The following is a 25,485-nucleotide window of genomic DNA, read 5'->3' on the forward strand; positions in this document are numbered from 1 at the left end:
TTGTACACTGTATGTTGTGCATTGTAAAATGACATTCAGCCATTCAGGCATTGACATGTGTTGCCCAATGTTGCTATTCTACTTGGATGTTGCATAGTCCTGGCACAGCCTATCTCTGTAGTTATTTATGGCACACTGAGAAGGTACTGGACTGCAGACAGACTAAAACTGAGGAGGCAAAATGGATGCAGCAATTTAGTGTGCAGGAAAATGAGACACTACAGGTATCACAGTACCACATTCAGAGAATCCAAATGCCTTATCTCAGTACTTCCTGCTTCCTGCAAGAGTCTATAATGTTAAGCTTTCTCCATTCTTACAAAAACAAAAAACTTTGTCAGTTTACCCTCAATTACCCCCAATTAAGTGCACTCAGAATCAGAAAAGAAATGCAAAACTTTTCATCATAAGTGTTTCATTCTACATACAGCCTGTTGGTTTCTGATGTGAAAGGCTGGAGAATTAATTACTTTGCCCCCATGGCTGTCATCAGGATACTGTTGGGAAATGCCAGGATCCGCTGCAATGTTCATGATAATGTGGCTTCCCACACTGAAGAGAGGAAACCTAGCACTGCCGCTGGCTCCTACCTCAAAACAACCTGAGACAAAGCTGCAGGAAACCTTCTTCAGAAGGACTGACAAGGTCCTTGAATCACCTCAGAGAACATTCCCCTTTCGTTACAAGGAGGCTTTTGAGCTCCCTTTGTTGATGTCGCCTTTCACAAGAAAGAACTGGTGCAAAGAGATGGTGGCGTGCAGGGAATACTGAATGCACCTTTCCTGGGAGAGCAGTACAGTCTGAATTTGCAGAACATTCCTGCCAAGGAAACAAGGCTGGCCAACAAAGCAGGTGGTCCAAAGGCTAAAGAGAGAGTCATTCAAAGAGTGCCCCCAAAGGAATAGGCTCATATTTGCAACAACCCCTCTTTGTATGGAGCATATCTGTGGCAAGATCTGAACTTCATTTTCTTTTTTCTCCACCTTGATCCAAAAGAGGTTTGTGTAATGCCCTGCCAGCCCCCCTAAGAAAATTATCAGGCAGCTGGTTCCACCATCCTCCAACCAATGGGTTTTTTCCCCTATCTCACTGGAGTTCAGAGAGAAAGATCTGGAAAGCCTCCAAGAAAAATGTACACCCCAAATACTAATCCTGAGAAATCCTGCCTTGTCCTGAATGGAGGGGAAGGGGGATTGAGAGGGGAAAAAACCTGTTCTGGAAGACTGTCAGCTTCAATGTTTCTTTTGTGTCTGAAAAAAGAGAGGGGGGAAAACCTGACACCTCACCCGGGACACATAAAAATTCTTGATGGGGGCCAAAAGATTAAAATAGCAACTAGAGCTGTTCAATAATTGCAGTTTGTTTATATTGAAGCTATCTTCTGTCCCTGCCCTTTTTAAAGGCTTGTTCAGGTTTGAGAGTATCTTCTAGACCCTTCAAATAATACTGGACTGCAACTCCCATCAGCCCTAGCCAGGATAGCCTTAGCCAAAATAGTCGATGATGAGTGAGATGCAGTCCAGCATTTGAAGGGTCACTGCATTCTCTCACCTATATATTCTATGCAATTCCTGTCACAAAAACAACAGAAATGAAAAGCTAAGAATGAACAGCTAAGAGCACCACTAACCAACCAAAAACAAAATGAAGTATGGAGAAATCACAGAATGAACTAGAAGAAAACAGGGGAAAGGATGCTTAGGCCAGGCTCACTTATGAGTCTGTCTGGAAAGAAGTGAAGTCATTAAAAGTTTGCTTGAAGACAATAGGGCCCTCTCTAAGTACTGTCCTGGATCTCTCAGCTATCCAGTCCTTCCTGCTGAGCATCCAGGGCCTTCATGTCATGCATCCAGGGCCTTCATGTCAAGAAAAAAAAATCTTTTACATACTGTTATCAAAACACTGCCTAGCATTACTGTATATAGTTCTGATCATCTTATCATGCAACAAACACCACAAATCAGAAAATATAAAGAAAGATGAAGGAATGTAGTGGCTTAGTGGTTAAGATGCCAATTCTGAAGATTGGAAGATCGGAGCTGTGAAAAGGAGGGGCTGTCGGTGGCCCCTTCTGGGCAGAGGCCCTGCCCCTTCCAGCTGGAAGCCTCACCCCTTCCGGACAGAAGACTTGCTCCTTTCAGCTGGAAGGCCTGCACATTGCTATGCTATGGGATTCTGGGAACTGTAATTTAGTGAGGTGTAATGAAGCCTCTCGGTCGCCATGGGCTTCCATCTCCTCCTCGTCCTCCATTCCACCCTCCAGGGATCCCCAGTCAAGGAAGGTGAGTGACAGGAACCCTGACGCCCCCAACTCCAAAGAAATTTATCTCAACTTCCCTGGCAGCACTGCTGACCTTTCCTGCAGAGGGCTGGGGAAGAAGGGGTGGTAGCCAGGAAGGGGGAGGAATCTACCCTGGCAAAGCCTACCCCCAGATCCAGGAGGGTGTGTTGGGGGGGGGGGGAGGTTGGCAGTTCAAGGCCGAGTGCTGCATGATGGGGTGAACTCCTGTCACTAGTCCCAGCTTCTGCCAACTTAGCAGTTCGAAAGCATGTAAATGCAAATAGACACTTTGGTGGGAAGGTAACAGTGTTCCATGCAGTCATGCTGGCCACATGACCACCAGAGCATTCCTTGGACAACACTAGCTCTTTGGCTTAGTAACGGACATGAGCATCAGCCCCTACAGCTGGTTAACTACTAGACATTCATGTCAAGAGACTACCTTTACCTTTTAAGAAAGGTGTACTTAAAATGATTGCAATATGAGAGAACTATACTTGCAAGGAAAGGGGATTGTTAGTAAAGAACATGTTATAGATATTTTTATAAATATCTATTTTCTCCTAAATTAACAATTTACTTTGCTTTTGAGTGTTTTGGAGAATATGTTTTGTATGTTTCAGAGAATGTTCTGCAACAATCTCTACTCTGATACAAATACAGCAATCCTCCACTACACCTGTGAAGTGTGAGCTCTGCCTGAGAAGGCATTCGTTACAGCCTTAAAAATGTCCAGCTCCCTTCTTCAGGTCGGCTAGAGTCGACTCACCTTCCCTCTCGGGAGACCCTTAGGATCACAGCCAGGGTGGTGAGGAAACATGGGGGGGTTGTTGGGGTCCCATCAGGAACAGAGCTCCAACTTCTCAGGGAAGAAGAAAGCAGGGAGAGAGCCCCTCCCCCCGAGTGTGAGGACGGACTCCCTGTGCTTCTCAGTTGGGGAGCGGGGGCAGCCCTCCTTCTCCTTTTTCTTGTCAAGATTTCATCAGGGGATTTTTGCTATTGCCTTTCTCTGAGGCTGAGAGAGTGTGACTTGCCCAAGGTCTCCCAGTGAGTTTTATGGCTGAGCTAGGATTCGAGCTCTGGTCTAGAGTTGCAAGTTCAAACTGCTGGCTCTTTGCCTCAGATGCTGCTGCCAAATAACCACAGGAGACCAAGCTGGAGGAAAGGCCATAACTTTATTAATTAGCAAACAATTGGTAGGGTTGGCACAAAGCATGAGGTCAGGATCTGCGAAATCAAACAACCCCATGTTTGTCAGATTAGCAAAAGCCTGGTCCCCACCAGGCATTGGGATGACCTAGGGGTAAGGAACACCACTTGACTGCAACTCTGCCATGCGTTCACATATTCGCTAAGCCCCTAGTCACCGGGAGGCGCTCTCACGTTATGGCCCCCGCAATGGCCATACGCCTGCCCTATTCGCCCCCGGGTCCCGATTGACTCCTAAACCAGAGCTCCGTAGCCCTGGTACCACACCATGCAGATCCTGGCCTATGCGGCCACCCACAAGTTGTGACAAAAAGCCCAGAACCAAGCAGTGGGTGGGTGGGAGAAGCACTCCAGCGTCTCCTCCTTTCCAGCTTGGCTCCATCCTCAACCGGAGCCAAGCGCCAACTGAGGGCCGGAGCCGGCAGCTCGGCCTTAAATAGGCCACGGCTCCGCCCCCAGACCATGTGGTCAGGGAGACTCCTCCTCCAGGGCAACTGCCCAATGAGCTGCCCTGGAGGACCGGAACTCCCGGACCATAGAGCCCGGCTCCTAGAGCATCGTGGGGCGGAAGAGACACCCCTTCCGCCCCGCGCACCAATAAGGAGTCGGGGCAAGCCCCAGAGGACTCTGGGGCTTGTAGTTTTGCCGCCGCTTCTAACGGCAAAGCGGCCTGCCCGTCCAGCCGGGCGGCTGCTTTTTGTTCTTGTGTTGTGCCTTCTGTGCTTTATTATGCTTGTTGTTGTTTTTATTATGCTTGTTGATGTCGTGTGCCTCCAAGTTGTTTCCAACAAGTCATTTCCAACCTTCCCTCCCTTCCGAGTGCCAGTTCCTGGTGGCCCCAAGGTGAAACTATCACGAAGTAAGCTTCATCAGAGGGGGATTTCCATTGCCATCCTCTGATGCTGAGAGAGCATGACTTGTGTGTGTGGTGCTTTCAAGTTGTTTCCAACTTATGGTGACCCTAACTACCATGGAGTTTTCTTGGCAAATTTTGCCATAATGCTCCACTCTTTGTGCCTTGAGGCAAGAGTGTGTCATAGAATCATAAAATCATAGAGTTGGAAGAGACCGCAAGGGCCATCCAGTCCAACCCTTCTGCCATGCAGGAAATCTAAATGAAAGCATCCCCGACAGATGGCCATCCAACCTCTGTTTAAAGACCTCTAAGGAAGGAGACTCCACTACACTCTGAAGGAGTTTGTTCCACTGTTGAACAGCCCTTGTGTGTGTATGTGTAAAGTTTCCCAATCCAATTTAAAAGCCTTCTCTTTCCATCAAAGAAACACCCCTTTCTGTTCCTCTTCTTTCTCTTCTCAGTTATATTTGAAAGCCTTTTCTTCCCATCAAAACAAAAACAAAAACAAAAACACCCCTTTCAGCTCCTCTTCTTTCCTTTCCCAGCCTAAATTGAAAGCCTTCTCTTCCCATCAAAGAAATACCCCTACTAATTCCACTTTCTTCCCTCTACAATCTGATCTTAAAACCAGCCCCAGGGAAGTGGTGTTAGATAGTCAGGAGATGTCCAAAGGAGAAGGAAGGAGGGAAGTGGTTTCCCCCTTTTCTATTCTTTGTTGTGACCCCCTAAGGTTTACCCTCAACTTATACACAGATCATATCAAAATCCATGATTTTTACCCTGAAAACTTCCCTCAACTTATATATTAGGTTGACTTGTACATGAGTATGGTAATACATATTAATTTATGGACTTTGCTGCCATAAGGTATATATTATAGATTATCGTGTGTGTGTGTGTGTGTGTGTGTGTAATTATTAGCCATGATGAACAGCTATATGGAACCTCATACATTCAGAGTCATAGAATCATAAAATCAGAAAGTTGGAAGGAGCCTCATGGACCATCACATCCAGCCCCTGGCTCAATGCAGGATCTCCAGCTCAAACATCTCTAGCAGGTAGCTGTCCAGCTTCTTTTTGAAGACATCCAGAGAAGTAGAAACCAATACCTCTCTAGGCAATTGGCAGAATTGCCAAATTGCTCTTACTGTCAAACTGTTCCTTCTAATTTTCAATTGAAATCTATCCCTCATGTAACTTGAAACCTTTAGACCTAATTCTATAGTCAATACACTATGTCTCTGAATACCTGATGCCAGGGAGCCATGGAGGAGGGATTGCGGGTCTCCCAGAGGCATCTGGAGATCCATGGTGAAAAACAAGATGTTAAAATAAGCACACCTCTGGTGTAAACTTGCATGGTCCACCTTATGCTCTTAAACTTCTATTTCTTCAGTTCTTGGCTGCAGGGTCCTCAGAACTAATATGCTATGGGAGGAATGGCTTGGGAAATTTTCTACTGAAATGGAACAAGTGACTTCCCTTGCCAGCAACTCCTATAATGTCTTCGCTCCAAGGATCCCTTACAGCTAGGCATTGAAGAAACAGGTTGCTCTGGAACAGCCAGATTCTATCTTGGAAGTGCATACCAAACAGTTCCATCTAGCAACACTGGTAGGACGTTCTGTTCTGATGGAACAGGCTAAGATCTTAGTCTATGTGCATTAGAATAATTTGTACAGGTTTGTCCTATAAAATAAATCATTCTCTCTGCTCACTTATTATTATTATTATTATTATTATTATTATTATTATTAACTGTTTATTTATATCCCGCCTTCCTCCCAGTACAAGGATTCAAGGTGGCACTTAGGGTTATGCTGTTGTTGTTGTTGTTGTTGTGTGCCTTATGACTTATGGAGATCCTAAGGCAACCCTATTGTGGAATTTTATTGGCAAAATTTGTTCAGAGGGAGTTTGCCTTTGCTGTCCTCTGAGGCTGAGACAGTGTGACTTGCCCAGGGTCACCCAGTGGGTTTGCACAGCTGAGCAGGGATTCAAAATCTGGTCTCCAGACAGTCCAACATTCAAACCACTGCACCACACTGACTCTGGGTTATGCTGAGGCCCCATTCCCACTTGGCAGATAAAACGGATTATATTGGCATGATTCTGATTCAGATTATGTTCTGAGTCTAATTCGAATTTTTTCCATCGTTTCCATTACGAAAAGGGGCAAATTACCTTGATTTATTTATACCCTGTTTTCGTTCCCATTTATTTTAAATCGCTGTATTTTAAAGCAGATTAATTTGCTCTCTGTCCCCATTTGTGTCTGCAAGCTGTCAATCAAGTGTGTAGGCTTCTGACGTCACAAGTGTCGTCACCTGATTCAAAACACTTTGACATGGTTTATTTTGCTCCCCATTCCCATTTCTGTTTGTTTGTTGTTGTTGTTTTTTGGGCAGCAAATGAAAATCGGCTGCAAAGACTCTTCTGTGTCTCCCCAGATTCCCTTTGGGAAAGAGAGAAGAGAAGGCTTTATCCCCCCCCTCAGATCCCTGGGCGTCCAGGCTCTCCTGTGTCTCCCCAGATTCCCTTTGGGAAAGAGAGAAGGCTCTATCAGATCCCTGGGCATCCAGGCTCTCCTGTGTCTTCCCATAGTTCTTCTGGGAAAGAGAGAAGGAGCCTCCATTCCCCCAAATCTCTTTGCCTCCCCCATTGCTCCCTGGGCTGTCTGGGGGGCGATCAAGCAGGCATGTGCTGCAAAGCCCATCTGCTGCTCAGGCACTCAGGCAGAGGCGAAAAAAAGAAAAAAGAAAAAAATAATAGTTTAAAATGGTGTTCAATGGCTCTCCTCACAGATCGGTCTACGAATGTGGAGCAGAGGGGAAGTTGCAGGGAGAGTAATGTGTTTACTGCGTTTGGAGCTCAATGTAGCACAATCGCCTTACCCTGCTTCCCAATCCACTAGGGTAAAGGCTATGCGAACGGAAGAAAATGGTGCTGACGATGCAGAAAGAGAACAAAGAGGGTGACACCCCCAGGCCAGCCCCTTGAGTGCTGCTCCTCCCATCTCCAGGTTCCCTAATCAGACAGCCTTTCGTTCCCATTCGTTTGCCCCAAATCAGACTCCGGAGGCACAGGAAAATTCGCTTAAAAACCACTATTTTTTAAAACTGGTTTATGGATCTAATATTCGGATTTTTCAGGATAATTCAATTCAGATTCCAATCTCAATGGAAACGATGCACCCATGATTCGCATCCTGATCTGCATTATAGGCCAGTGGGAATGGGGCCTAAATAAATTTTTAAAATGTAATTCTGCTCCTTAACACACAGTGGTTTTCTTTTGCTTTGGTGGTCCAGAGTCAAAGCTCTCTGATCTACTCCCTGGCACCATCAAGGAAAAATGCATGCACACACACTTTATTTCAGACTCCCTTCAGGAATCTGTACCCTATCTGACAAGCTGTCTCCGCTGTTATCATTAGTTGCTTGCTTCATTATTTCTGTCAGGATGTGTCAAGTATTTTCCGGAGTTTTCTATGCCTTTAAAGTATCCTGATGTTCAAAACTTTGACACATAAAGCATCCTCTGCTACTCATCTCTGTGCTAGGAAAAATGATACCTGCCCAGTTTCTGCATGGCTGGTTGCTAGAAGAACCTAATCAAGAGGATAGCTGAGCAAGAGTGCTGAATTTTCAAGGCAGCTGTTAAATCCAATTAGAAACTCATTAGTGTCAAGAAAGAAGAGGAAATGCTGAGCCCTTATAGCCAGAAGAAAATCATATAACTGCAGAACTAATTTACACACATCCATGTCATCCAGAGAATAAAAGCATATTTTAAAAGATGTGAATATACAGCCTGGCTACAAGTCAGGTTAAGACAGGACCTGGGTTTCAGTTGGCTTACTCTCACTTAAATCAGTGAGTTAAAACTGGCTTAAAAACAAGTCCTTTGAATTTTGGGGGTTGGGGACTGCACTGCTCAGATACTCCTATATTATATTGCCATATTTTTGCAGACAATGACTGAGACTGACATCTTTAGGTATAGCCACATTGCAGAATCAAAGCAGTTTGACACCATTTTAACTGACATGACTCTATCCTGTAGAATCCTGGGATTTGGAGTTTGATGAGGCAGCAGGGCTCTCTGACAGACCAGGCTGAATACTTCAGCAAAGTACAAATCCCAGGATTCCACAAGATAGAGCCACAGAAGCTAAAGTGGTTGTCAAACTGCTTTAATTCTGCAGTATCCGATAGTATACAATTATCTGATTGTTATCTGATATTTTATTTTATTTGATCTCTAATGTTCTCAATCTGTTTCCTCCTTATTTTATCTAATTCTATCTTGTATTACTATCTACTGTTTTATATGTATTTTGTAGAATGTAAGCCATTGGCAGGTTACATTTTTATCAATTTTATTGTCTCTATGTACAGCGCTGTGTAAATCTACAGTGCTAAATAAATAAATAAATAAATAAATAAATAAATAAATAATAAGTATGGCTGCACCACTAGCCATACTAATGGGGAGGGGGAGCTTCAATGAAATGAGAGGCTCACTTACTTCCAAGTACATATGTACAGGACTGCCCTGTCAAGGTCCTTACTAGCTTCCAAAGAGGATGAATCCAGCACTCAGTGGAAAACCAGCCCCATATTTATGCAGAAGCCTCAGGCAGCAGATTCAGGGTATTATTAAAGTCGAGCAAAAGTTATTTATTTTATTGCTACTGTATTCTTACTGCCAGATATGGTAAGGGGTAATTGCGGGATTACCTGCCCAAATAACCTGTCTGGCTTGATTTAGGCAAGTGGAGAGTGCTGTTTGCTGTTCTGCTTCAGGCAGCAAAATGTGTTGGTGGGCCCCTTTTGCATTAAAATATTCATGGTTGTTAGCTTTAACAGTACTATTTGAGCAGTTCCAAACATGACTTTAATCATGCCATTGTTCTGTTTCATTCACTGGAGAAGGAAAAAGAGGCAGAGTAGCTGAACATTATCTTCTAACTGCTAATGTGAGCAGCCTCTGTGTGGAAAACACCACTTACTAGACACACTTTTCAATCCGAGTATCTGCAGACTCTTGACCCAAAGTTAAATTAAAAGCAATAAACATATATTGGGTTTAAAAGTATGTGGTGTTAACAGAGATTTACTAAATGTAAATTTTAAAAAGCTTAACGTTACTCCAAATTACTTCATTAACATGAAGAACAAAATACATTTGGAACCAAGCATAGAAAAGTTCCTTTTTTGGTCCACAGTAGCTGGCGGATTGTGGGAATTAAGACTTTAAAAACAACTTTACCAAGCTCTGATTTGTAAGCATTCCATTTTCTAATGCAGACAGGTGTGTCAGCAAAATCTAGATTTCGTCAGTAGAAACTAACCCAGAGCACAGCATTTGTAATCAAGTACAACAGCATGAGCCTCAAAAGTCTGGTAGGGTGCAGCTCTGTTATTCCCCGCAAAGACGTTGAGATATTGCTTTTCATCATGATAAATTTAGCTTTTGTACTGTGGTTGGTTTCCCATTACTCAATAGCAATATGCCTGAGATGGCAAGGAATTGCATAATACTAAACAAACAATTGTTAACTATACAATTTTTTATTATCAAAGAAGAACTATTCCGCACCACCTGCTGGATGACTTTAGGTACTACAATAAAGTGTATATTGCAGGTATTTAAAAGCTGGGGGCAGGGTGTAACCTGGTGGAGATGGATTATCCAGTGGACCACATTTAATAAGAGAAGTGGTGGAAATTGTGGGTTATATTGTTGATTCCCAATAGTCTCTTTCTTGCAGATGTAGCAAAAGCCTAGTGCACAAACACAGAGATGAGCTCTCCTACTTTGGGAAGATTAAGTGGTGCTCTCTCTGGGTACCTATATTTTTTTTAAATTTCACCACATCTAGTGGAAAAAATAGCTTTGGCTTGTCTTTTCACAAGTGAGTACCAAAGTGTTACAGTCCTCAAGAAATGTGTAAAGCACATTCCCAGCAAAGATGTTTTGCCTTAGAAAACTCATGGAGAACACAGCAGCATCCAACTGCTGAAACCAATAACCATGAACAGGGGGAGAAAGGCTCTCCTTCTCTGGAGACCTTCAAGTGAAGGCTGGCCAGTTATCTGTTCAACAAAGTAGAGTTGCACTAGATTGTTTGCTGCAAGGACCTAACACTATGATTCTATGTTTGCCTACAGCTGTATTCTACAGGAGTGCTAGGGCCTATTCACACTATGGCATTATAGTATTCTGATTCCACTTTAACTGCCATAATTCAGATTCCATATGGAATCCTGGGATTTGAGGTAAAGGAAGAAGAATTTAGAATTTTCAGCCAAGAAGCTCTAGTGCCTTACCAAACTACAAACCGCAGGATCCAATAGGATGCAGTTAAAATGGAACATAGTGCTATAACTGTATAGTGTGTAGGTTCCCTAGTCGAAGTGGTGGCCTATGGGCCAGTGCCAGTCTGCAAACCATTAGCTGCTGGTCCATTACAAGTTTCTAGAAGGAACAGAAACAGTTATAGCCAATTGGCACAAGTATCGTACCAGTCGCTGGCACATTAGAGAAAAGAATTGCCAGGTGCCAATGTCAGATACTCCTAGAAACACTGTTTTCCAGAATCCTTAGCACAGTAGCAATAGCAATAGCAGCTTAATTTATATACCGCTTCACACTGAACTGAGCAGTCTCTAAGTGATTTACAACTGTAATCTAATTGCCCCCAACAAGCTGGGTACTTATTTTAGCAACCTCGGAAAGATGCAAGCCTGCGTTGAGCTTGAGCCCTAGCTAGTACTGAACTTGCAACCTTATGGTTTTTGAGAGAGTGCCTGCAGTACAGGCATTTAACCACTGCACCACCAGGGCTTCAGTAGTTAATGCAACTTATACCAAACTATGCCTTTCCTAGACAGCCCTTTTCCTGTTGTGGCAACTTCTGAGACTTTGATTCATTCTGCACACAGCATCAAACAATATTCACACTCCATGTAATACATGGGGCAACACTAGGTTGTTGGCAGAGGTGAATCCATTCAGAGGAAGGGGCAATGAATCTGCTCCTGACTTTCTTTGAATTGTAATGGAACTATTCAAGGTCCTGAACATATTTAGGGTATGGCCTAGGCTTGCTCCTTTTAAAGTTCCAAGTTCAACTCAGAGCAGTTTCACCACCCCACATCATGATATGGGAAGCCAATAGCTGAGTTTACTTGTTGGCACCAAGCTTCTGAACAAAGAAGTGGAATGAAGCAGTAAATGGTAAAAGTAATTTGTCATGTCCTCCAACACTGCTACTCATCTGCCATGCCGAGCTACTGCCACCTTCAACCTGGCCCAGAGCATGTCACATTTGATGACAGTGCACATTGGGGCCAGTATCTATGATGGAGGAAGGAGCTTGAAATATTCTATCTAAGCTGTGAGGACTCACAGTTTATCCCCTAGGCAAAGTGTACATGCTCCAATGTATAGACATAGATAAATCTGTTACAAGGCATTTCTTCCCTGAGAAGGACAGAAGGAACAGTGGCCACTCACAAGGCTTTCCTTGTCAGAATACAGCTACAGGGCCAGCAGTTTGAAAACTTGAACACGCCACTTCCCAACTTGACCCCTAAAAGAAATGCTGGTTCAATTTGTAAGTGATGAAAATGTATGGTAAGTCCTGCTGGGTCACACCAAAAGCTTATCTAGCCCAGCATTCTATTTTTCACAGTGGCTAAAGAGATGCCTATGGGAAAGCCACAAGGCTGCTTTTGATCCTGGCGATAGTGTCACTATCATGATTAGTAGTCACCTCAGTCTTCCTGAACTTGTCTGTTCTCCCGTTAAATGCCAGCTAAGCTAAATTGCCACCTTTTTACAGTTATCATCTCAAGTGGATGCTATGGCCAGGAGCGTTTGGTACCAGCTTCGGTACCTGCCAACTGCGCCCCTACCTGGACCGAAAGGACCTTGAAACAGTGGTACAGTGGTACCCCGGGATACGAAAGCACCGCCTTACGAAATTCCCGGGTTACGAAAAAAAATAATTTAAAAAAACTGTTCCGCGTTACGAAAGTTTTTTCGGGTTACGAAAAACTTTTGGTGCTTTTCGGCGCGATTTCACACCAAATCGTGGCTTTTCCCCATTAGCGCCTATGGCAATTCGGCTTGCGAAAGTCTTCCGGGTTACGAAAAGGGCAGCGGAACGAATTAATTTCGTAACCCGGGGGACCACTGTACATGCACTGGTAATCTCTCGACTAGATTTCTGCAATGCGCTCTACATGGAGCTACCTTTGAACCAAGTTCGGAAGCTTCAGCTAGTTCAAAATACAGCAGTCAGATTGATCACTGGAACATCCAGATCAGATCATGTAACACCAGTTTTAAAATCTCTACACTGGCTGCCAATCATCTTCCGGGCGCAATACAAAGTGTTGGTCATCACTTTTAAAGCCCTACACGGCCTGGATCTGAATTACTTGAGGGAACGTCTCTCCCTACATAATCCACCCCGCACTCTCAGAACATCTGGGAAGAATCTTTTAGAATACTCAAAGACTAGATTAATATCAACTTCCCATAGAACATTCACTGCCATGGCCCCCATGTTATGGAACAACTTACCAGAGGAAATCCGCCTTATCACCACTTTAGATGCCTTCAAGAAGGCACTAAAGACGGATCTCTTCAGGCGGGCATACCCACCCGATCTTCTGTAAAGAAATGGAAGAAATCCCACTTCTGATCAGAACAGCACATTTTAATTGATGTTTTTATTAGTATTGTTGATTCAAGTTTTAACTGATTATTATTTATAATATGTATTTTAGATACCATTGTATTGCATGTAGTTTTATGGTTGTAAACCCACCTCGATCCAGTGGGAGAGGTGGGAAAATATAAATAAAATTATTATTATTATTATTATTATTATTATTATTATTATTATTATTTTAATGCATCCTGTAACTCTTACCATTTAGCTTCACTGAATGACACTACATTGTACTTTATGAGAGGGGGAGGAAAACCTCTCTTTATCCATTCTCTGCCCTCCATGCAGTATTTTATATACATATACTATGTTCCCTGTTATGTTCTTCTGCACATAACCTGCATCCTTTAGAAACCCAAAATGGAAACCAACAGGAGCCAACACCCTTTTAGGATGTATATTAATATGCATTTCATATTAATCATCTTTCCCCTGTCTCCATTTTGGACCCTGAGAACCATTTTGAAGAAAACTATAAAGCCTAGGTGTGGGATTCTGACCCCCAAGGTCTTTCTATAAAAAGGGACATCCTGATCTCTTGTATGTATAGATTAGTTAACTGTATCTCTGCATTGCTTACTGTTTAAAACTCTGTGACTAGTTCAGTTAGGTCCAAAACACACTGCAGAAATAATCCCTTTCTAAATTACTTTAACTGCCCTGGCTCAGTGCTAGGTAACCCTGGGAACTGCATTTCATTGTGGAACCATAGCTCTCTGGCAGAGAATGCTAAATGTCTCACAAAACTACAGTTTTCAGAATTCACTAGCATTGAGCTGGGGCAGCTAAACTGGTCTCAAACTGTATTATTTCTGCAGTGTGCTTTTGAACCTAGACAAGTAAATACCTAAAATACTGCAACCCTCTGCCATCAGTGCACTATTAGTGCACTGTAGCACGTCAATGATGTAAACGCAGCGCAGCAACATACAGGCGGTGCGCAGTGCTTGCATCATGGACACGGGCACCCTATGGGCAGGGCCGCGCAGTCATGGCGGCACCCATACATACTAGGGTTCGGGAGCATGCGGTTGCTGTGTGCTCCCAAACCATAGTATCAGCAGCGCCACGCTGCTTTTGGCCCGTCTGTACTGGGCCATAGTCTGTATTTTAATTTGGATGTATTGGAGTAAGCAAGGGGTGGGGGGGGGGAGAATCATTTGTTTCTCTACTTCAGGAAACACAATGTCTTTAGCCACCCTGATGGCATAGAGATGGAAAGAATATTAGAAAATAATTGAAAAAGATGAGTTTCTCTAGTATACCCTGCTGAATTAACTGAGTGCAAACTGCTTTTACACTTAGAAATCACTTTGCCCCCACTGAGGTAAGCGAAGGACAAAAGGAGAAAGTGGGAAACAGACATTTTAAAAGCAGCTGAACACAGTGGCCTTGCTTTCCATTAATTACTGCCTATTACCTTTTCACTGATGGGCAAAACTTATCACTAGATTCTCAATCACGCTGCTATTCCCTTACTGCCTTTGTGCAATAGGTCTCTTCTGCTGCAGTTCTGCTTCTCAGTCAGTCATATGGTGTAAGTCGGTGTGATTCTGCTCCTCCCTTCTTCTCCCCCCCCTCGTGATCATGTCACTAACAGGTTCCCAAAGCTGATTTCTGTATGCACATACACACAGCAACCAACTTCAGGAAGGAGGTTATTGGCAGCCAGGATCACTTGCTCCCTCCACCACTTCCTCCTCAAGTGTGGGGCTGCTGTGTGAATGTGCACACTGCACCCTTGTGCTTCAGGAAGGGGGAGGAGCAGTACAATCAGATAGCAGAGGGCTTCGGGAGGTGGTTGGCAGCCACACAGTTCTATGCCACAGTAGCAGGCTACAGATATTAGTGTGTTATCTATCTCCCACAGCATCCCATCTTCTTAACATTGCTGCAGGGCTACTGCAAGAATCTGGGCCTTTTCCTAGATGAGCAGTTCTTTGAAAATAGCTACATATTTCATCTACTCCCTCTCATTCAGTCTGCCACATTTAAAGCATCATTCCTTTGGAAAGTGTGTATCCTAGTGAAAATACTCACGCATGCAGTCTCCTCCATACCAGCCTGCTCTGCATTCTGCACAGTAGATGCCCTTGATGTAGAAGTTGTCCAGGGTTCCTCCCCATGATCCATTGCGGCAGGACTTGCAATTCTCAAAGATCATGCAGCCTGTGAAAGAAGAGGCAATCCATTTGGTTAAAGGAAAACTACACTGGATTTTTTGGAATAAGAAATTATGAATGTCAGTGATGAAAGGTTGTGAGCAATGTGTGTGCATGTGTAAAGATGCGTGCACTCTTGTGTATGTATACATACACACTCATTTATAAACCTAATGTAAATACAGATCTAATATCTTAATCATTTGATTCACTCTTATACTTTGGTAGGTACAGTTGTTGGTTATTTCTCTTATTGGGCCCACTATCGAAACCTCTAGAATTTGTGCAGGACAAGAGTTGGTCTTGGGGACAAGGCAGCATATAAATAAAGATGATGATAACAACAACATATAATTTTTGGCTTATAGCAACCATAAGGTAAATCTGTAACAGGGTTTCCCTAGCAAGATTTGTTCAGAGGGTTTTTACTTTTGCCTTCTTCTGAGGCTGAGTATGACTTGCCCAAGGCCACCCATTGTATTTCCATGGCTGAACAGGAAATCAATCTCTATTCTTCCACAGTCCTAGTCCAATACTCAAACCACAACATTATGTTGTCTATCAAGAAGAAGAAGAGGAGGAGGAGGAGGAGGAGGAGGAGAAACTAAATATGCCAGAGTCAGTGAGACCATCAAAGAATCAATATCACAGTCATTTTAATTCCTTTTAGTTCAATATACAGTACTAGTCAATGGCCTTGACCGCATGGGCCGAACCAGAACCAGGGTATAACAGCCTTAAAGCAATTTTTAAAACCTTACCTGTTACTCTGGATTGTCTGGTAAGATCCGGAGCCCTCCTCTCCTGCACCATGGCAGCTGTCTGCATGGGAGTGCCCCAGGTCACCCAGCGCATCTGCCTTCACTCGAGTTACTCACATTGAGGTGATAATGAGCTCCCCAGCCATGTGTTCATTGCTAGGTGCCTAGTTCTCACTTCAAAAACAAAAAAAAATCTGAAGTGGCAGTGGATATGCCAGGTAGCTCAGTGGGATGCCCATGAAGACAGCTGTGGCATGGGAATGGAGGCCAGGTAACAGGGGCAGGGCAGCTGCGGGGCCAAGATACTCCAAGCTGCTCCCAGAGTATCCTGGCCTGCTCAGACATGACCAATATCATATTAATTAAAATCAATTTAGGCCATTATAGTTTACTGACATATAAATGCAATTTTAGCAACAATTAATTATGAGTGGTGGATTTGCTCTATTAATAACAAGTGAGTGGAGTTTTAAGGAACTTAAGAACATTTGAAGTAGAATCAATGAAAATTAATTTCAGCTGATGCTAATTAACTTATACGTTGCTCATTTTAAATATTTCAAAAATACTTAAAAGCCTTCTAATTTCCCAACAAAAAAGTGTGGACATTGAGCGTTTAGCCAACCTGAAAATGTGTCCTGGTGCCACAGCAGTTGTCCACTCCTGCTTTAACACAAATCAGAGCCTTAATTCATCTAGCTTACAACAATCTACTCTCACCATCAGACTATCAGACCTGATGAGGCTCTTTCCCTCTCCTGCTATCTGAGCTTCTTTTTTCCTGTGGACAATAGGAATCTGACACCTTCTGTATGTACAGCATGTGCTCTACAGGGCTCTGTCCCATTCTATACAGTACTGGCTTCTGTTTCAGTATTTTTTGAGTGATGTCTGTATACATCAGAAAACTATGTATGTTTACATTGTTGTAAAGGCACACAACAACAAATACATGTATCTATATGTGTGTGTGTGTCATTTGAAGCCAAATGTTCAGACAGCTCAAGCAGGTTTCTTCAGCCATATAACTGAGAAATAAATATGTCATAATTGTACATTCTAGGTAACTTTTCCTCTTTACATTTAAACACAATATGTACCAGAGAAAGGTGAAAATGAAATATAATTGTATTCCAGAGCCCTCAGGAAGATATGTAATGGCCTATGGCCAAAACCGACAGCAGAATCAATTCCAAACCAAAATTCTACACCTCAGTGTCTCATGAACAGTTCATCAGTTCATCATTCACATACTGATTCTTAGTCTGAACAATCTGACTCTGACAAATAAATGTACAATGTCCCCAAATACAACACTACAGATACAGAGTATTGACAAAACGTAATCTGCTGGGCTTAATTTGCAACAGTGGAGTGATTCAAGGAAAGCTGACTTATGTCTGTGGATAAAATAAGCAGGAGATAATACACTACAGCTGACAGACCATCATGTCATGTTTCCACCAGGCAACAGGGCAAGTCATGAAAGACTGTGGGCCTAGCTAGATTGTGGATGGGAAAACAGTATATCTTGATCTACTTTAAGTTCCTTGGCTTCAAGACTCTTGACCAAAACAAAATGTTAAACATAATACTCCCTTTAATAACTATTTCCATTGGGAATGTGAATATTCCCTTTTAAGTAATGCTCATCCAAAATAAACAATTTGGAATTATCCCTAAAAGAAATATATATTCTTAATGGCTTTTTCTTTTTCCATAGGAGATTATCACATGGGTGAAAGTGACGGGAGTGAAGCGGGATGCTCCTGTAACGGACCCCCTCTTAAAGATGGCAGGCGCTTGGGCTTTACTTATCCCACTGCTGCCACCTAATTACGATGCCACCATTTATGTACCGAATGTCAAAACCACAAGCCTTCTTTTTTTATGGCAAGCACCTGGGACTTCTGTTATCCCACCGCTGCCACCCAATTATGTAATATGAACCCCCTTCCCTCTGGCAGGTTCACCTTATTTAATATAGTAGCGTGGAGCTGATATGTATGACTGACAAGCTTTTATGTAAACCAAAATATAAACTTTATTAAACAGAATGGTTGAACATCTCTTTCTTGAACTGAATGATATTATGTAACTGCTAGTTCAGGCACAGGTTACTTAGTTACACTTGTATTATTTGACTCGGCTACTGTCATTTTACTTTTCCCTAGATATCTCTCTATCACCTAGAGACTTTCCTGCCTCTCTTTAGACAGTTTGTTCTCTTAACTCAGCCACCAAGGCTAACCATATCCCGCAGGATATTACACTCCAGTCCCTCCCTCTCCTAGAGGTCTGGCAGTGCAACGGTGGGGAGCCCTTACTACACAGACTCTACCCCTAACCGTCCTTCTGGAGCCCTGGAACCCTCCCTCTCAGGATTCCAGCCCCTAACTAACACATTCCCGCAGGAACTCCTGGACCTCAGTCCTCTCTCCCCAAGATTCTAAACCCTAACTGCCGTTCTAATCTGTCCCGGTTCCAACTGACTCCCCAACTGTCAGTTCGGAATCTTCAAAAGTTCCAGCCTACAGGCTATTGGCTGGCCCTCAGCTGCCTTCTGATTGGACAGCTGGGAGTGCTCTCCATTACAGCTCCTTTCACTATTGTGCCACTGGAGGAAGATTATCACATGATGTTCTGCAACATCATGCACATCCTGTCCTTCTCCCATCAGTGAAATGGAATGGTCTGTCACTTTTAACGGAAACTCCCATTAATACAAAAGTGATTGAGCCATTCCATTTCAATGATGGGAGAAAGATGGGATGAGTGTGATGTCGCAGAACTTGTAAGATAATTGTCCTCCAAATGCGCAATAGCGATGGGAGCATCCCGCTTCTCTCCCATCACTCTTCTGCAACTTTTGCCCATGTGATTATCTCCTTTGTCTTCGAATATTGTATTTCCCATATATGTATACAATATGTTAAGCTAGAATAACAACATAATACTCCCTTTAATGAATACAGTATTTCTATTGGGAATGTGAATATTCCCTTTTAATGCAGATCCAAAAGAAATAATTTGGAATTATTCCTAATGGGAATATATATTCTTCATGGCTCTTTTGTTCTTTTTCCATTGTCTTCAAATACTGTGTTTACCATATACATCCGTTGAGTCTGAACTACATTCTTATAGCCTTTAACAAAGCAGTGAGCAAACCAAACCTTGGAGACTGAGGAATTAAAATCCCCATGTAGTCTTGAAGCCAATGATGACTTTATTCTCTGGAGGGTTTCCAGGTATGTACGGTAAAATCCTGGAAACTTTCAGCTCCTGGTGTGCGTTTCTATTACTAGGAAAGAGAACACGCTAACGGAAATATGTTAAATGCATTAAAGCTCATCAGCACAGTAAACTGTTTGTATTGGCACTCACCCATTCAATGAAGAGAGAAAAACTATTCATCATTATAGGCTGGCAAACAAAACAAGTTGCATGTGCCACCTAGTGACAAGCAGAGTTATTGCACTGCATATACAAGAGGGATGGATACCCAATGAGTGGAAGATGTCAAAGCTGCAAAACTGACCTACCTGGATGGATTAGGCAGGAGTCACACTCATTGTCTTCATTCCTGCAGCAGGGGATGGTGTAACCTACCACTTCTTTCTGCCCAGGACACACACACTTGATCTGATCATACTCACAACATTCTCGACACATGATATTCCATTCAGCTCCTGGACAGTTTTCATTGATCACGGTATACTCTGCAGAAACGGAAAAGAAAGAATGAGGTCATAGCTAATTATTGGCAGAACATAGTTTATTCCATTGTGAACCAAAATTCGTATTACAGGAGACCTTCCTTCCTTCTCTCTTTCTTTATGAAATACTGCTGTGGGGCAGCTGAAACTATCAAGGTGAAGCTAGTTCACCATTTACCTCATGCTGGTTTTTCTAATTAAAAGTGCCTTTCCGTCCCCCAAGCAGCTCTATATTCCACAGGGGAAAATAATAGAATCATAAGTTTATAGAGATGGAAGGGATTGTAAGAGGTACCTTATTTATCTGTTTGTTTGTTCTTTGTCCTGCAAGGCACTCAAGGCACCTAACATAAAACTGAAATAAACCCAAATGCAATTAAAACACAAAAGGGAATTTGCTAAAATAGTTTTTATTGACAATTTCTAACACACATACAATGAGGGGTTTTGAAACAGAAGAAAATCATATCAATAAAAGGAACAACTCTCCACTTCAACTACAAGACAGTTTAGAGGGCAGAGGTAATTCTGACCTAAAAGATCTTTGCCTACTGGAAAGGCAGGAGCTGCCCTGCTTGGCAGTGGTCTGTTCTCTATAGGAAGCTGGCATAGACCACTGAAATTGTGGAAACAGCATGGACAGCTGCACTGTCTGAACTGCAGTGTCTAATGTAGTAGTGGGTGGCAGCTTTGATACAGTGGAGCAGTGAATCTGCTTTGTGTTTTTTTCTGAATTTTAAAGAATAGCAATAGCAATAGCATTTACATTTCTATGCCTCTTCATAGTGAACTAAGCACTTTCTAAGCATAGTTTTTTGTGAGTTTTTCGGGCTATGTGGCCATGTTCTAGAAGAGTTTCTCCCTGACATTTCGCCAGCATCTGTGGCTGGCATCGGAAAGCCAGCCACAGATGCTGGCGAAACATCAGGGAGAAACTCTTCTAGAACATGGCCACATAGCCCAAAACCCCCACAAAAAACTATAGATGCTGGCCATTAAAGCCTTTGACTTCACACTCTTTAAGCAGTTTAAAATCTGTAAGCCAATTGCACCCAACAATCTGGGTACTCATTTTACCAACCTACGAAAGGACGGAAGGCTGAGTCAACCTTGAGTCCTCTGGGATTGAACTCACAACATTGTGGCTCTAGTACTGGCATTTAAGCACTGTGTCACCAGGGCTCCTCATAGTTGCTGACCCTGTCTTCCAAAACAGGATCAACATCTTGGATAGGTATTTAAAGTTTGAACTAAAAGCCGATGTACATTCACTGCCCCACTGCCATTGGGACCACCAGGTGCCACTGTTCAATGGCTCCATGGTATTACAAAATGAAACATTAGGAGAAGCACTCACAGTTTTTCAGTGCTACCAGTTGTGCACAGGAGCCCCTTAGTTCAGAAATCCAGGCTTCGGTAGTGAAAACAACAGAAAAACCTTAGCAGAAACTGTAAACCTTCTCCATAGATGTTTTATTTATTGTCAGAAATAACCAGCAGGCATTAGCAAAGCTTGGTTAAAGTATACATATTTTTAAATCTTTGGTGGGCTGCCTTCTCATTCATTAAAAAATCAAAACATTTTTTCCCTTCTCTTTTCCCAAGGGTGCCCAGCTCCTTCTCCTACTTCAAATGTCTCAAGAGATTGATGTGATGTTCCTGAGACAGTCTTAATTCCCTTCCATCTGCTTGTTAACCACAAAGGAATATGGTCAACAGCTCTAGCAATGAGCACACCACTATATGTCCCACCATTTAACAACAGTACAGTGTAACACATTATAACCCACCAAATAACAAGCAAGTGAAGCTAGATCCTTTAGCTCAACACTCCAAACCATGGCAGCCAAGCTGAAAGATTCAACTCCTGAAATCACCTAATGGGCCAACATAGATCCCTTAATGGGAAGTACATAAACTGGACTATTATGCAAAGTCTGGTTCTGAACAGATTTTGAAAGTATTTGTGCTAGCACTATCATTATAAAAAGGGAATGAATAGATATATAATTAATTAATTGAATTGTAAACACCCCCCCCCCCGATAATTTCATAACATTCAAACACAGCCAACTCCCATATCTGCCTTTAAAAAGTAATGAATTAAATGGGAAATGAGAAATATTACTCATTTAACAATGAAAATAACAAAAACATTAACTCATCATTGAACATTTTAATGAATTAAGGATAACAAATTTGTTTTTAGTAATTTATTTTCAAGCCCTGGCTTGAAAAAAAATTTCCAAGCAAAAATGGTTTCAGTTATACCACTTTTGAGAAGGACTGGATCTTTTTAGTTGATAAAAGGAACTCCCACTCATTTCAGTAAAGTTTCTGCTGAAGATGACTATGAAAAATGATCAAGCTGATTCTGAAGTTACTTTTTAAAGTCACAGTCTTTTCCCCCCCACTCTCTCCCTGCATGAGGAGAGAGCTGATGCTTATCTCAACAGGGCAAGTAAATGAAAGCTAAAATTTGCCCCACAACGAAGTTCATGTCTTCTTTTATCACAACAGCATGAAACTGTTTCTTTAGGCTGAAAACTGAAATGAGTGCAGTTAAATCACACAACTTCCAAGTTTTTTAGTTCGGCAAGCCAGCCTAAAAAGAAAGTCACCTTTCCAGCCTAATAAGAAAATTATCAAAAGTTTTACTGATGTGATCAAAGAGAAAGAGAAAGAAGCTGACATTATATTTAAGAAAAGGAAGCCTCTAGTCAAATATTTAGAGTTGGAACCAAGTGGCTTTTTGAGAATCTGGTATATGATCCAAACAATACTGTATTATCCCCAGTTCTTTTTATAATACGAATGGTGTGACCAAGTTGTATTAGCACCAACTCATCATATAATAGGAATGGTGGGACCAAAAGTGGGATATTTTTCCAGGCTACAATTCCCAGGATTGAGCCACACTTACTGGAGGATTCAGATAGTAATAGACCAACACCTGCCCGCAACCTTTTGGAGCTCTGTGATGGAAACATCATTCCAAGTATCCATCCCAGTATCCATATTATTTCAAGAGAGTTGCATTTGTGGGACTGCTGCAAAATTGGCCCTCTCACAGTAGCATAGCCCATGCCTCCTGAAACATATAGTTTGTGGGAAGCTTTCAAAAATGAAAAAGGGTCAGCAGTTATCTTCTTGGGCAGTAGAATTCAGAGACATAGCCATGTTAGTCTGAAATATCAGTATTCCAAAGTGATCTTGTAGCATCATTGAAATTAACTGTGTGGAAGACTTTATAGCATAGGCTTTTTTAGACATCCCAAAATAAAGCTGCTTTGGGTCACTTTGAAGGCATGCTGTTTAAATGACACATGCATCTTAAGAGGCCAGAAACTGGAGCGTGGCTTTGGCATGGCTTCCAGCCTCTTAGGATGCATGCATCATTTAAACAGCACACATCCAAAGTGGCACAAAGCAGCTTTATTTTGGCCTGTCTGTTTGGGCCCTCAGTCTACTTGCACACATCTGAGAAAGCAGATCAAGTCTACAAAAGCTTATGCTACAATTTCTTTTGTACCATTACTCTCAAAAGTACTATAAGATCCTTTGTGTACCTTTTGAGCAGTGGCACTCAGAAGAAAGGCTCTAGATGTTACTGGATTTCCTGCTTCCAAAATTCTTGAGCTGGGGACAGAGTTCCAGGAAGCTGAAGTCCACCATCATCTGGAATCCACTCACTGAAGAACCACTGTTGTGGACCTGTCCTGCTCAACTTGAAACTCACCAAAGGCAAAATCAAGTCCCAGCAGGAACCTGACAAACTTCTTATCGTAACATTACCAAGAGAGTATCAGAAACATACCACTAGTGTGTACACCACTTTGTTTGTATGACACATGTTGTGAAGGTTTATTCTAATAGGTATGATGGATCTCAATGATGCCCCTGAAACCCCCCCCCCCCAAAAGGACACTGTTGTTCTTGTTGCAAAGGACTGTCATTTGGCCATCCCCCCCTTTGCAGGAAAATATGTTTATCTTGCCATAGTGTGTAGGACTATGTCTTGAGGTGTGTCAATAATGGACACACATCTAAATATATTAGGAAGACTACTATGTTGAGTACATGCACTTACATGCAGGTCCTCGGTGCTGGGTCCAAGAAAAAACATTTAGAAATACAGCCCTAACTTTGCCTTGTGTTTTTAGAATCACAGAATCATAGAATCATAAGAGTTGGAAGATACCTCAAGGGCCATCCTGTCCAACCCCCTGCCATGCAGGAACACAGAATCAAAGCGCCCCCAACTGATGGCCATTCAGACTCTGTTTGTGTTTTGTTTAATGAGGTTCACTCAGCTTTGGGTGATCAACAAGAGAAATCAAGATGCAGGCAGTGTAGTATAGTGGTCTGAGTGTTGGACTAGGACTCCGGGAGACTAGGGTTAAAATCCCCATTCAGTCATGATGTTGGCCAAGTCACATTCTCTCAGCCTAAGAGGAAGACAATGGCAAACCCCCTCTGAACAAATTTTGCTAAGAAAGTCCTGTGAGAGGATTGTCATAAGTCAGAAATGTCAGGAATGCAGCAACAATTGTGTTTTGATCTTCTTAAGTTAACAGTTCCCAAAATGGATTTCTTTTATATGTGAATATATAGATCTATTACTGTAAAATGAGAGATTAATAAATCATCTGAACATTGGATTTTGCTTTTGCTTTCACAACCTTATTATTTCCTCTGCCTCTACCCTTTGCTTTACTTACCATTTAGCCTGAGGAATGGTTGTAGAGAATAAGAAAGATTGCACATTATTTTGTGACCTTAATGTCCTAATGTGGATTTTGCAGTCTCATTATTGTTTATCATGTTTTTAATGTTTATCTCTTAGGGCTGAAATAGAGCTATTAATATGCTGTCATCATCACCATCATTGTAGAATGTTTACTTTTTTCTCTCTCCCCCCCCCCCCCCCCTTTGTAATTATCTGGCAATGCAATTCCAGGCTTATCTGCACAAAAATAAGTCCGATTTTTATTTTTTTTTTGACTGGGGGCTTACTCCCAGTCAATGGGAGTAATGTATGGGATTGCAACCTGAGATTTTCATCCTATCAAACCCTACCAGTTTCTTTTTTTCTTATAAAAAATTAAACAACTAAGGGCCCGAACAGACAGGCCAAAATAATGCTGCTTCAGGTCACTTAAGAGGTATGCTGTTTAAATGACACACACATTTTAAGAGGTCAGAAGCTGTGCCAAAGTTATGCTCCAGTCCTTAGGACTGGAGTGCGGCTTTGGCATGGCTTCTAGCCTCTTAAGATGCATGCATCATTTAAATAGCACTCCAAAGTGACCCGAAGAAGCTTTATTTTGGCCTGTCTGTTCGAACCCTAAAATTCTGGATGGCTGTAAAGAGACCAATCCTTCAGGTCCGTCCTCCTTCCATTGGTAAGCTGTCTGCATTCAACAAATTGAAATTTAATGAACTAACAGTGCTATCTAGGTGTCCCTCAATCAACAGACAGACCCGAGGACTGTCTTGTGAGTCCTGGAGAAATGAAATGAAAGAAAAGATTCCAGAGGAATGGAATGAGAAAATCTTAATGAGATTCTCTTTTATTTTTCCCAACAGCAGAGTCTTAATTTTCTGCCTTGGGTTCACAACTGTTTTTTACCTAGATTGCTTATAATACTTTGTAAAATAGTCATATCCTAACGTAGGCATAGTAAATCACAATGAAATTGATGCAACTAAGATCACAATCCTATACACAAATTCCTGGAAATAA

At 42.3% G+C, this 25,485-nt stretch overlaps 1 protein-coding gene across 1 annotated transcript in view; it reads right to left on the minus strand.

Annotated features, from left to right (window-relative positions):
- LOC149314587 (inactive serine protease PAMR1-like) overlaps positions 1-25,485 on the minus strand; it is a 95,534-nt gene that overhangs the window by 55,268 nt on the left and 14,781 nt on the right. Inside the window, exons 2-3 of the mRNA XM_089521434.1 lie at positions 19,566-19,742; positions 15,138-15,266 (exon numbers count right to left, since the gene is read on the minus strand). Of these exons, the coding sequence (XP_089377560.1) occupies positions 15,138-15,266; positions 19,566-19,742 (306 nt within the window). The remainder of the gene's footprint in view (positions 1-15,137; positions 15,267-19,565; positions 19,743-25,485) is intronic.

This window comes from Sceloporus occidentalis, unplaced genomic scaffold, assembly GCF_023333645.1.
Source record: "Sceloporus occidentalis isolate IW3139 unplaced genomic scaffold, rSceOcc1.0.p SCAF_4, whole genome shotgun sequence".
Lineage (NCBI taxonomy): Eukaryota > Metazoa > Chordata > Lepidosauria > Squamata > Phrynosomatidae > Sceloporus > Sceloporus occidentalis.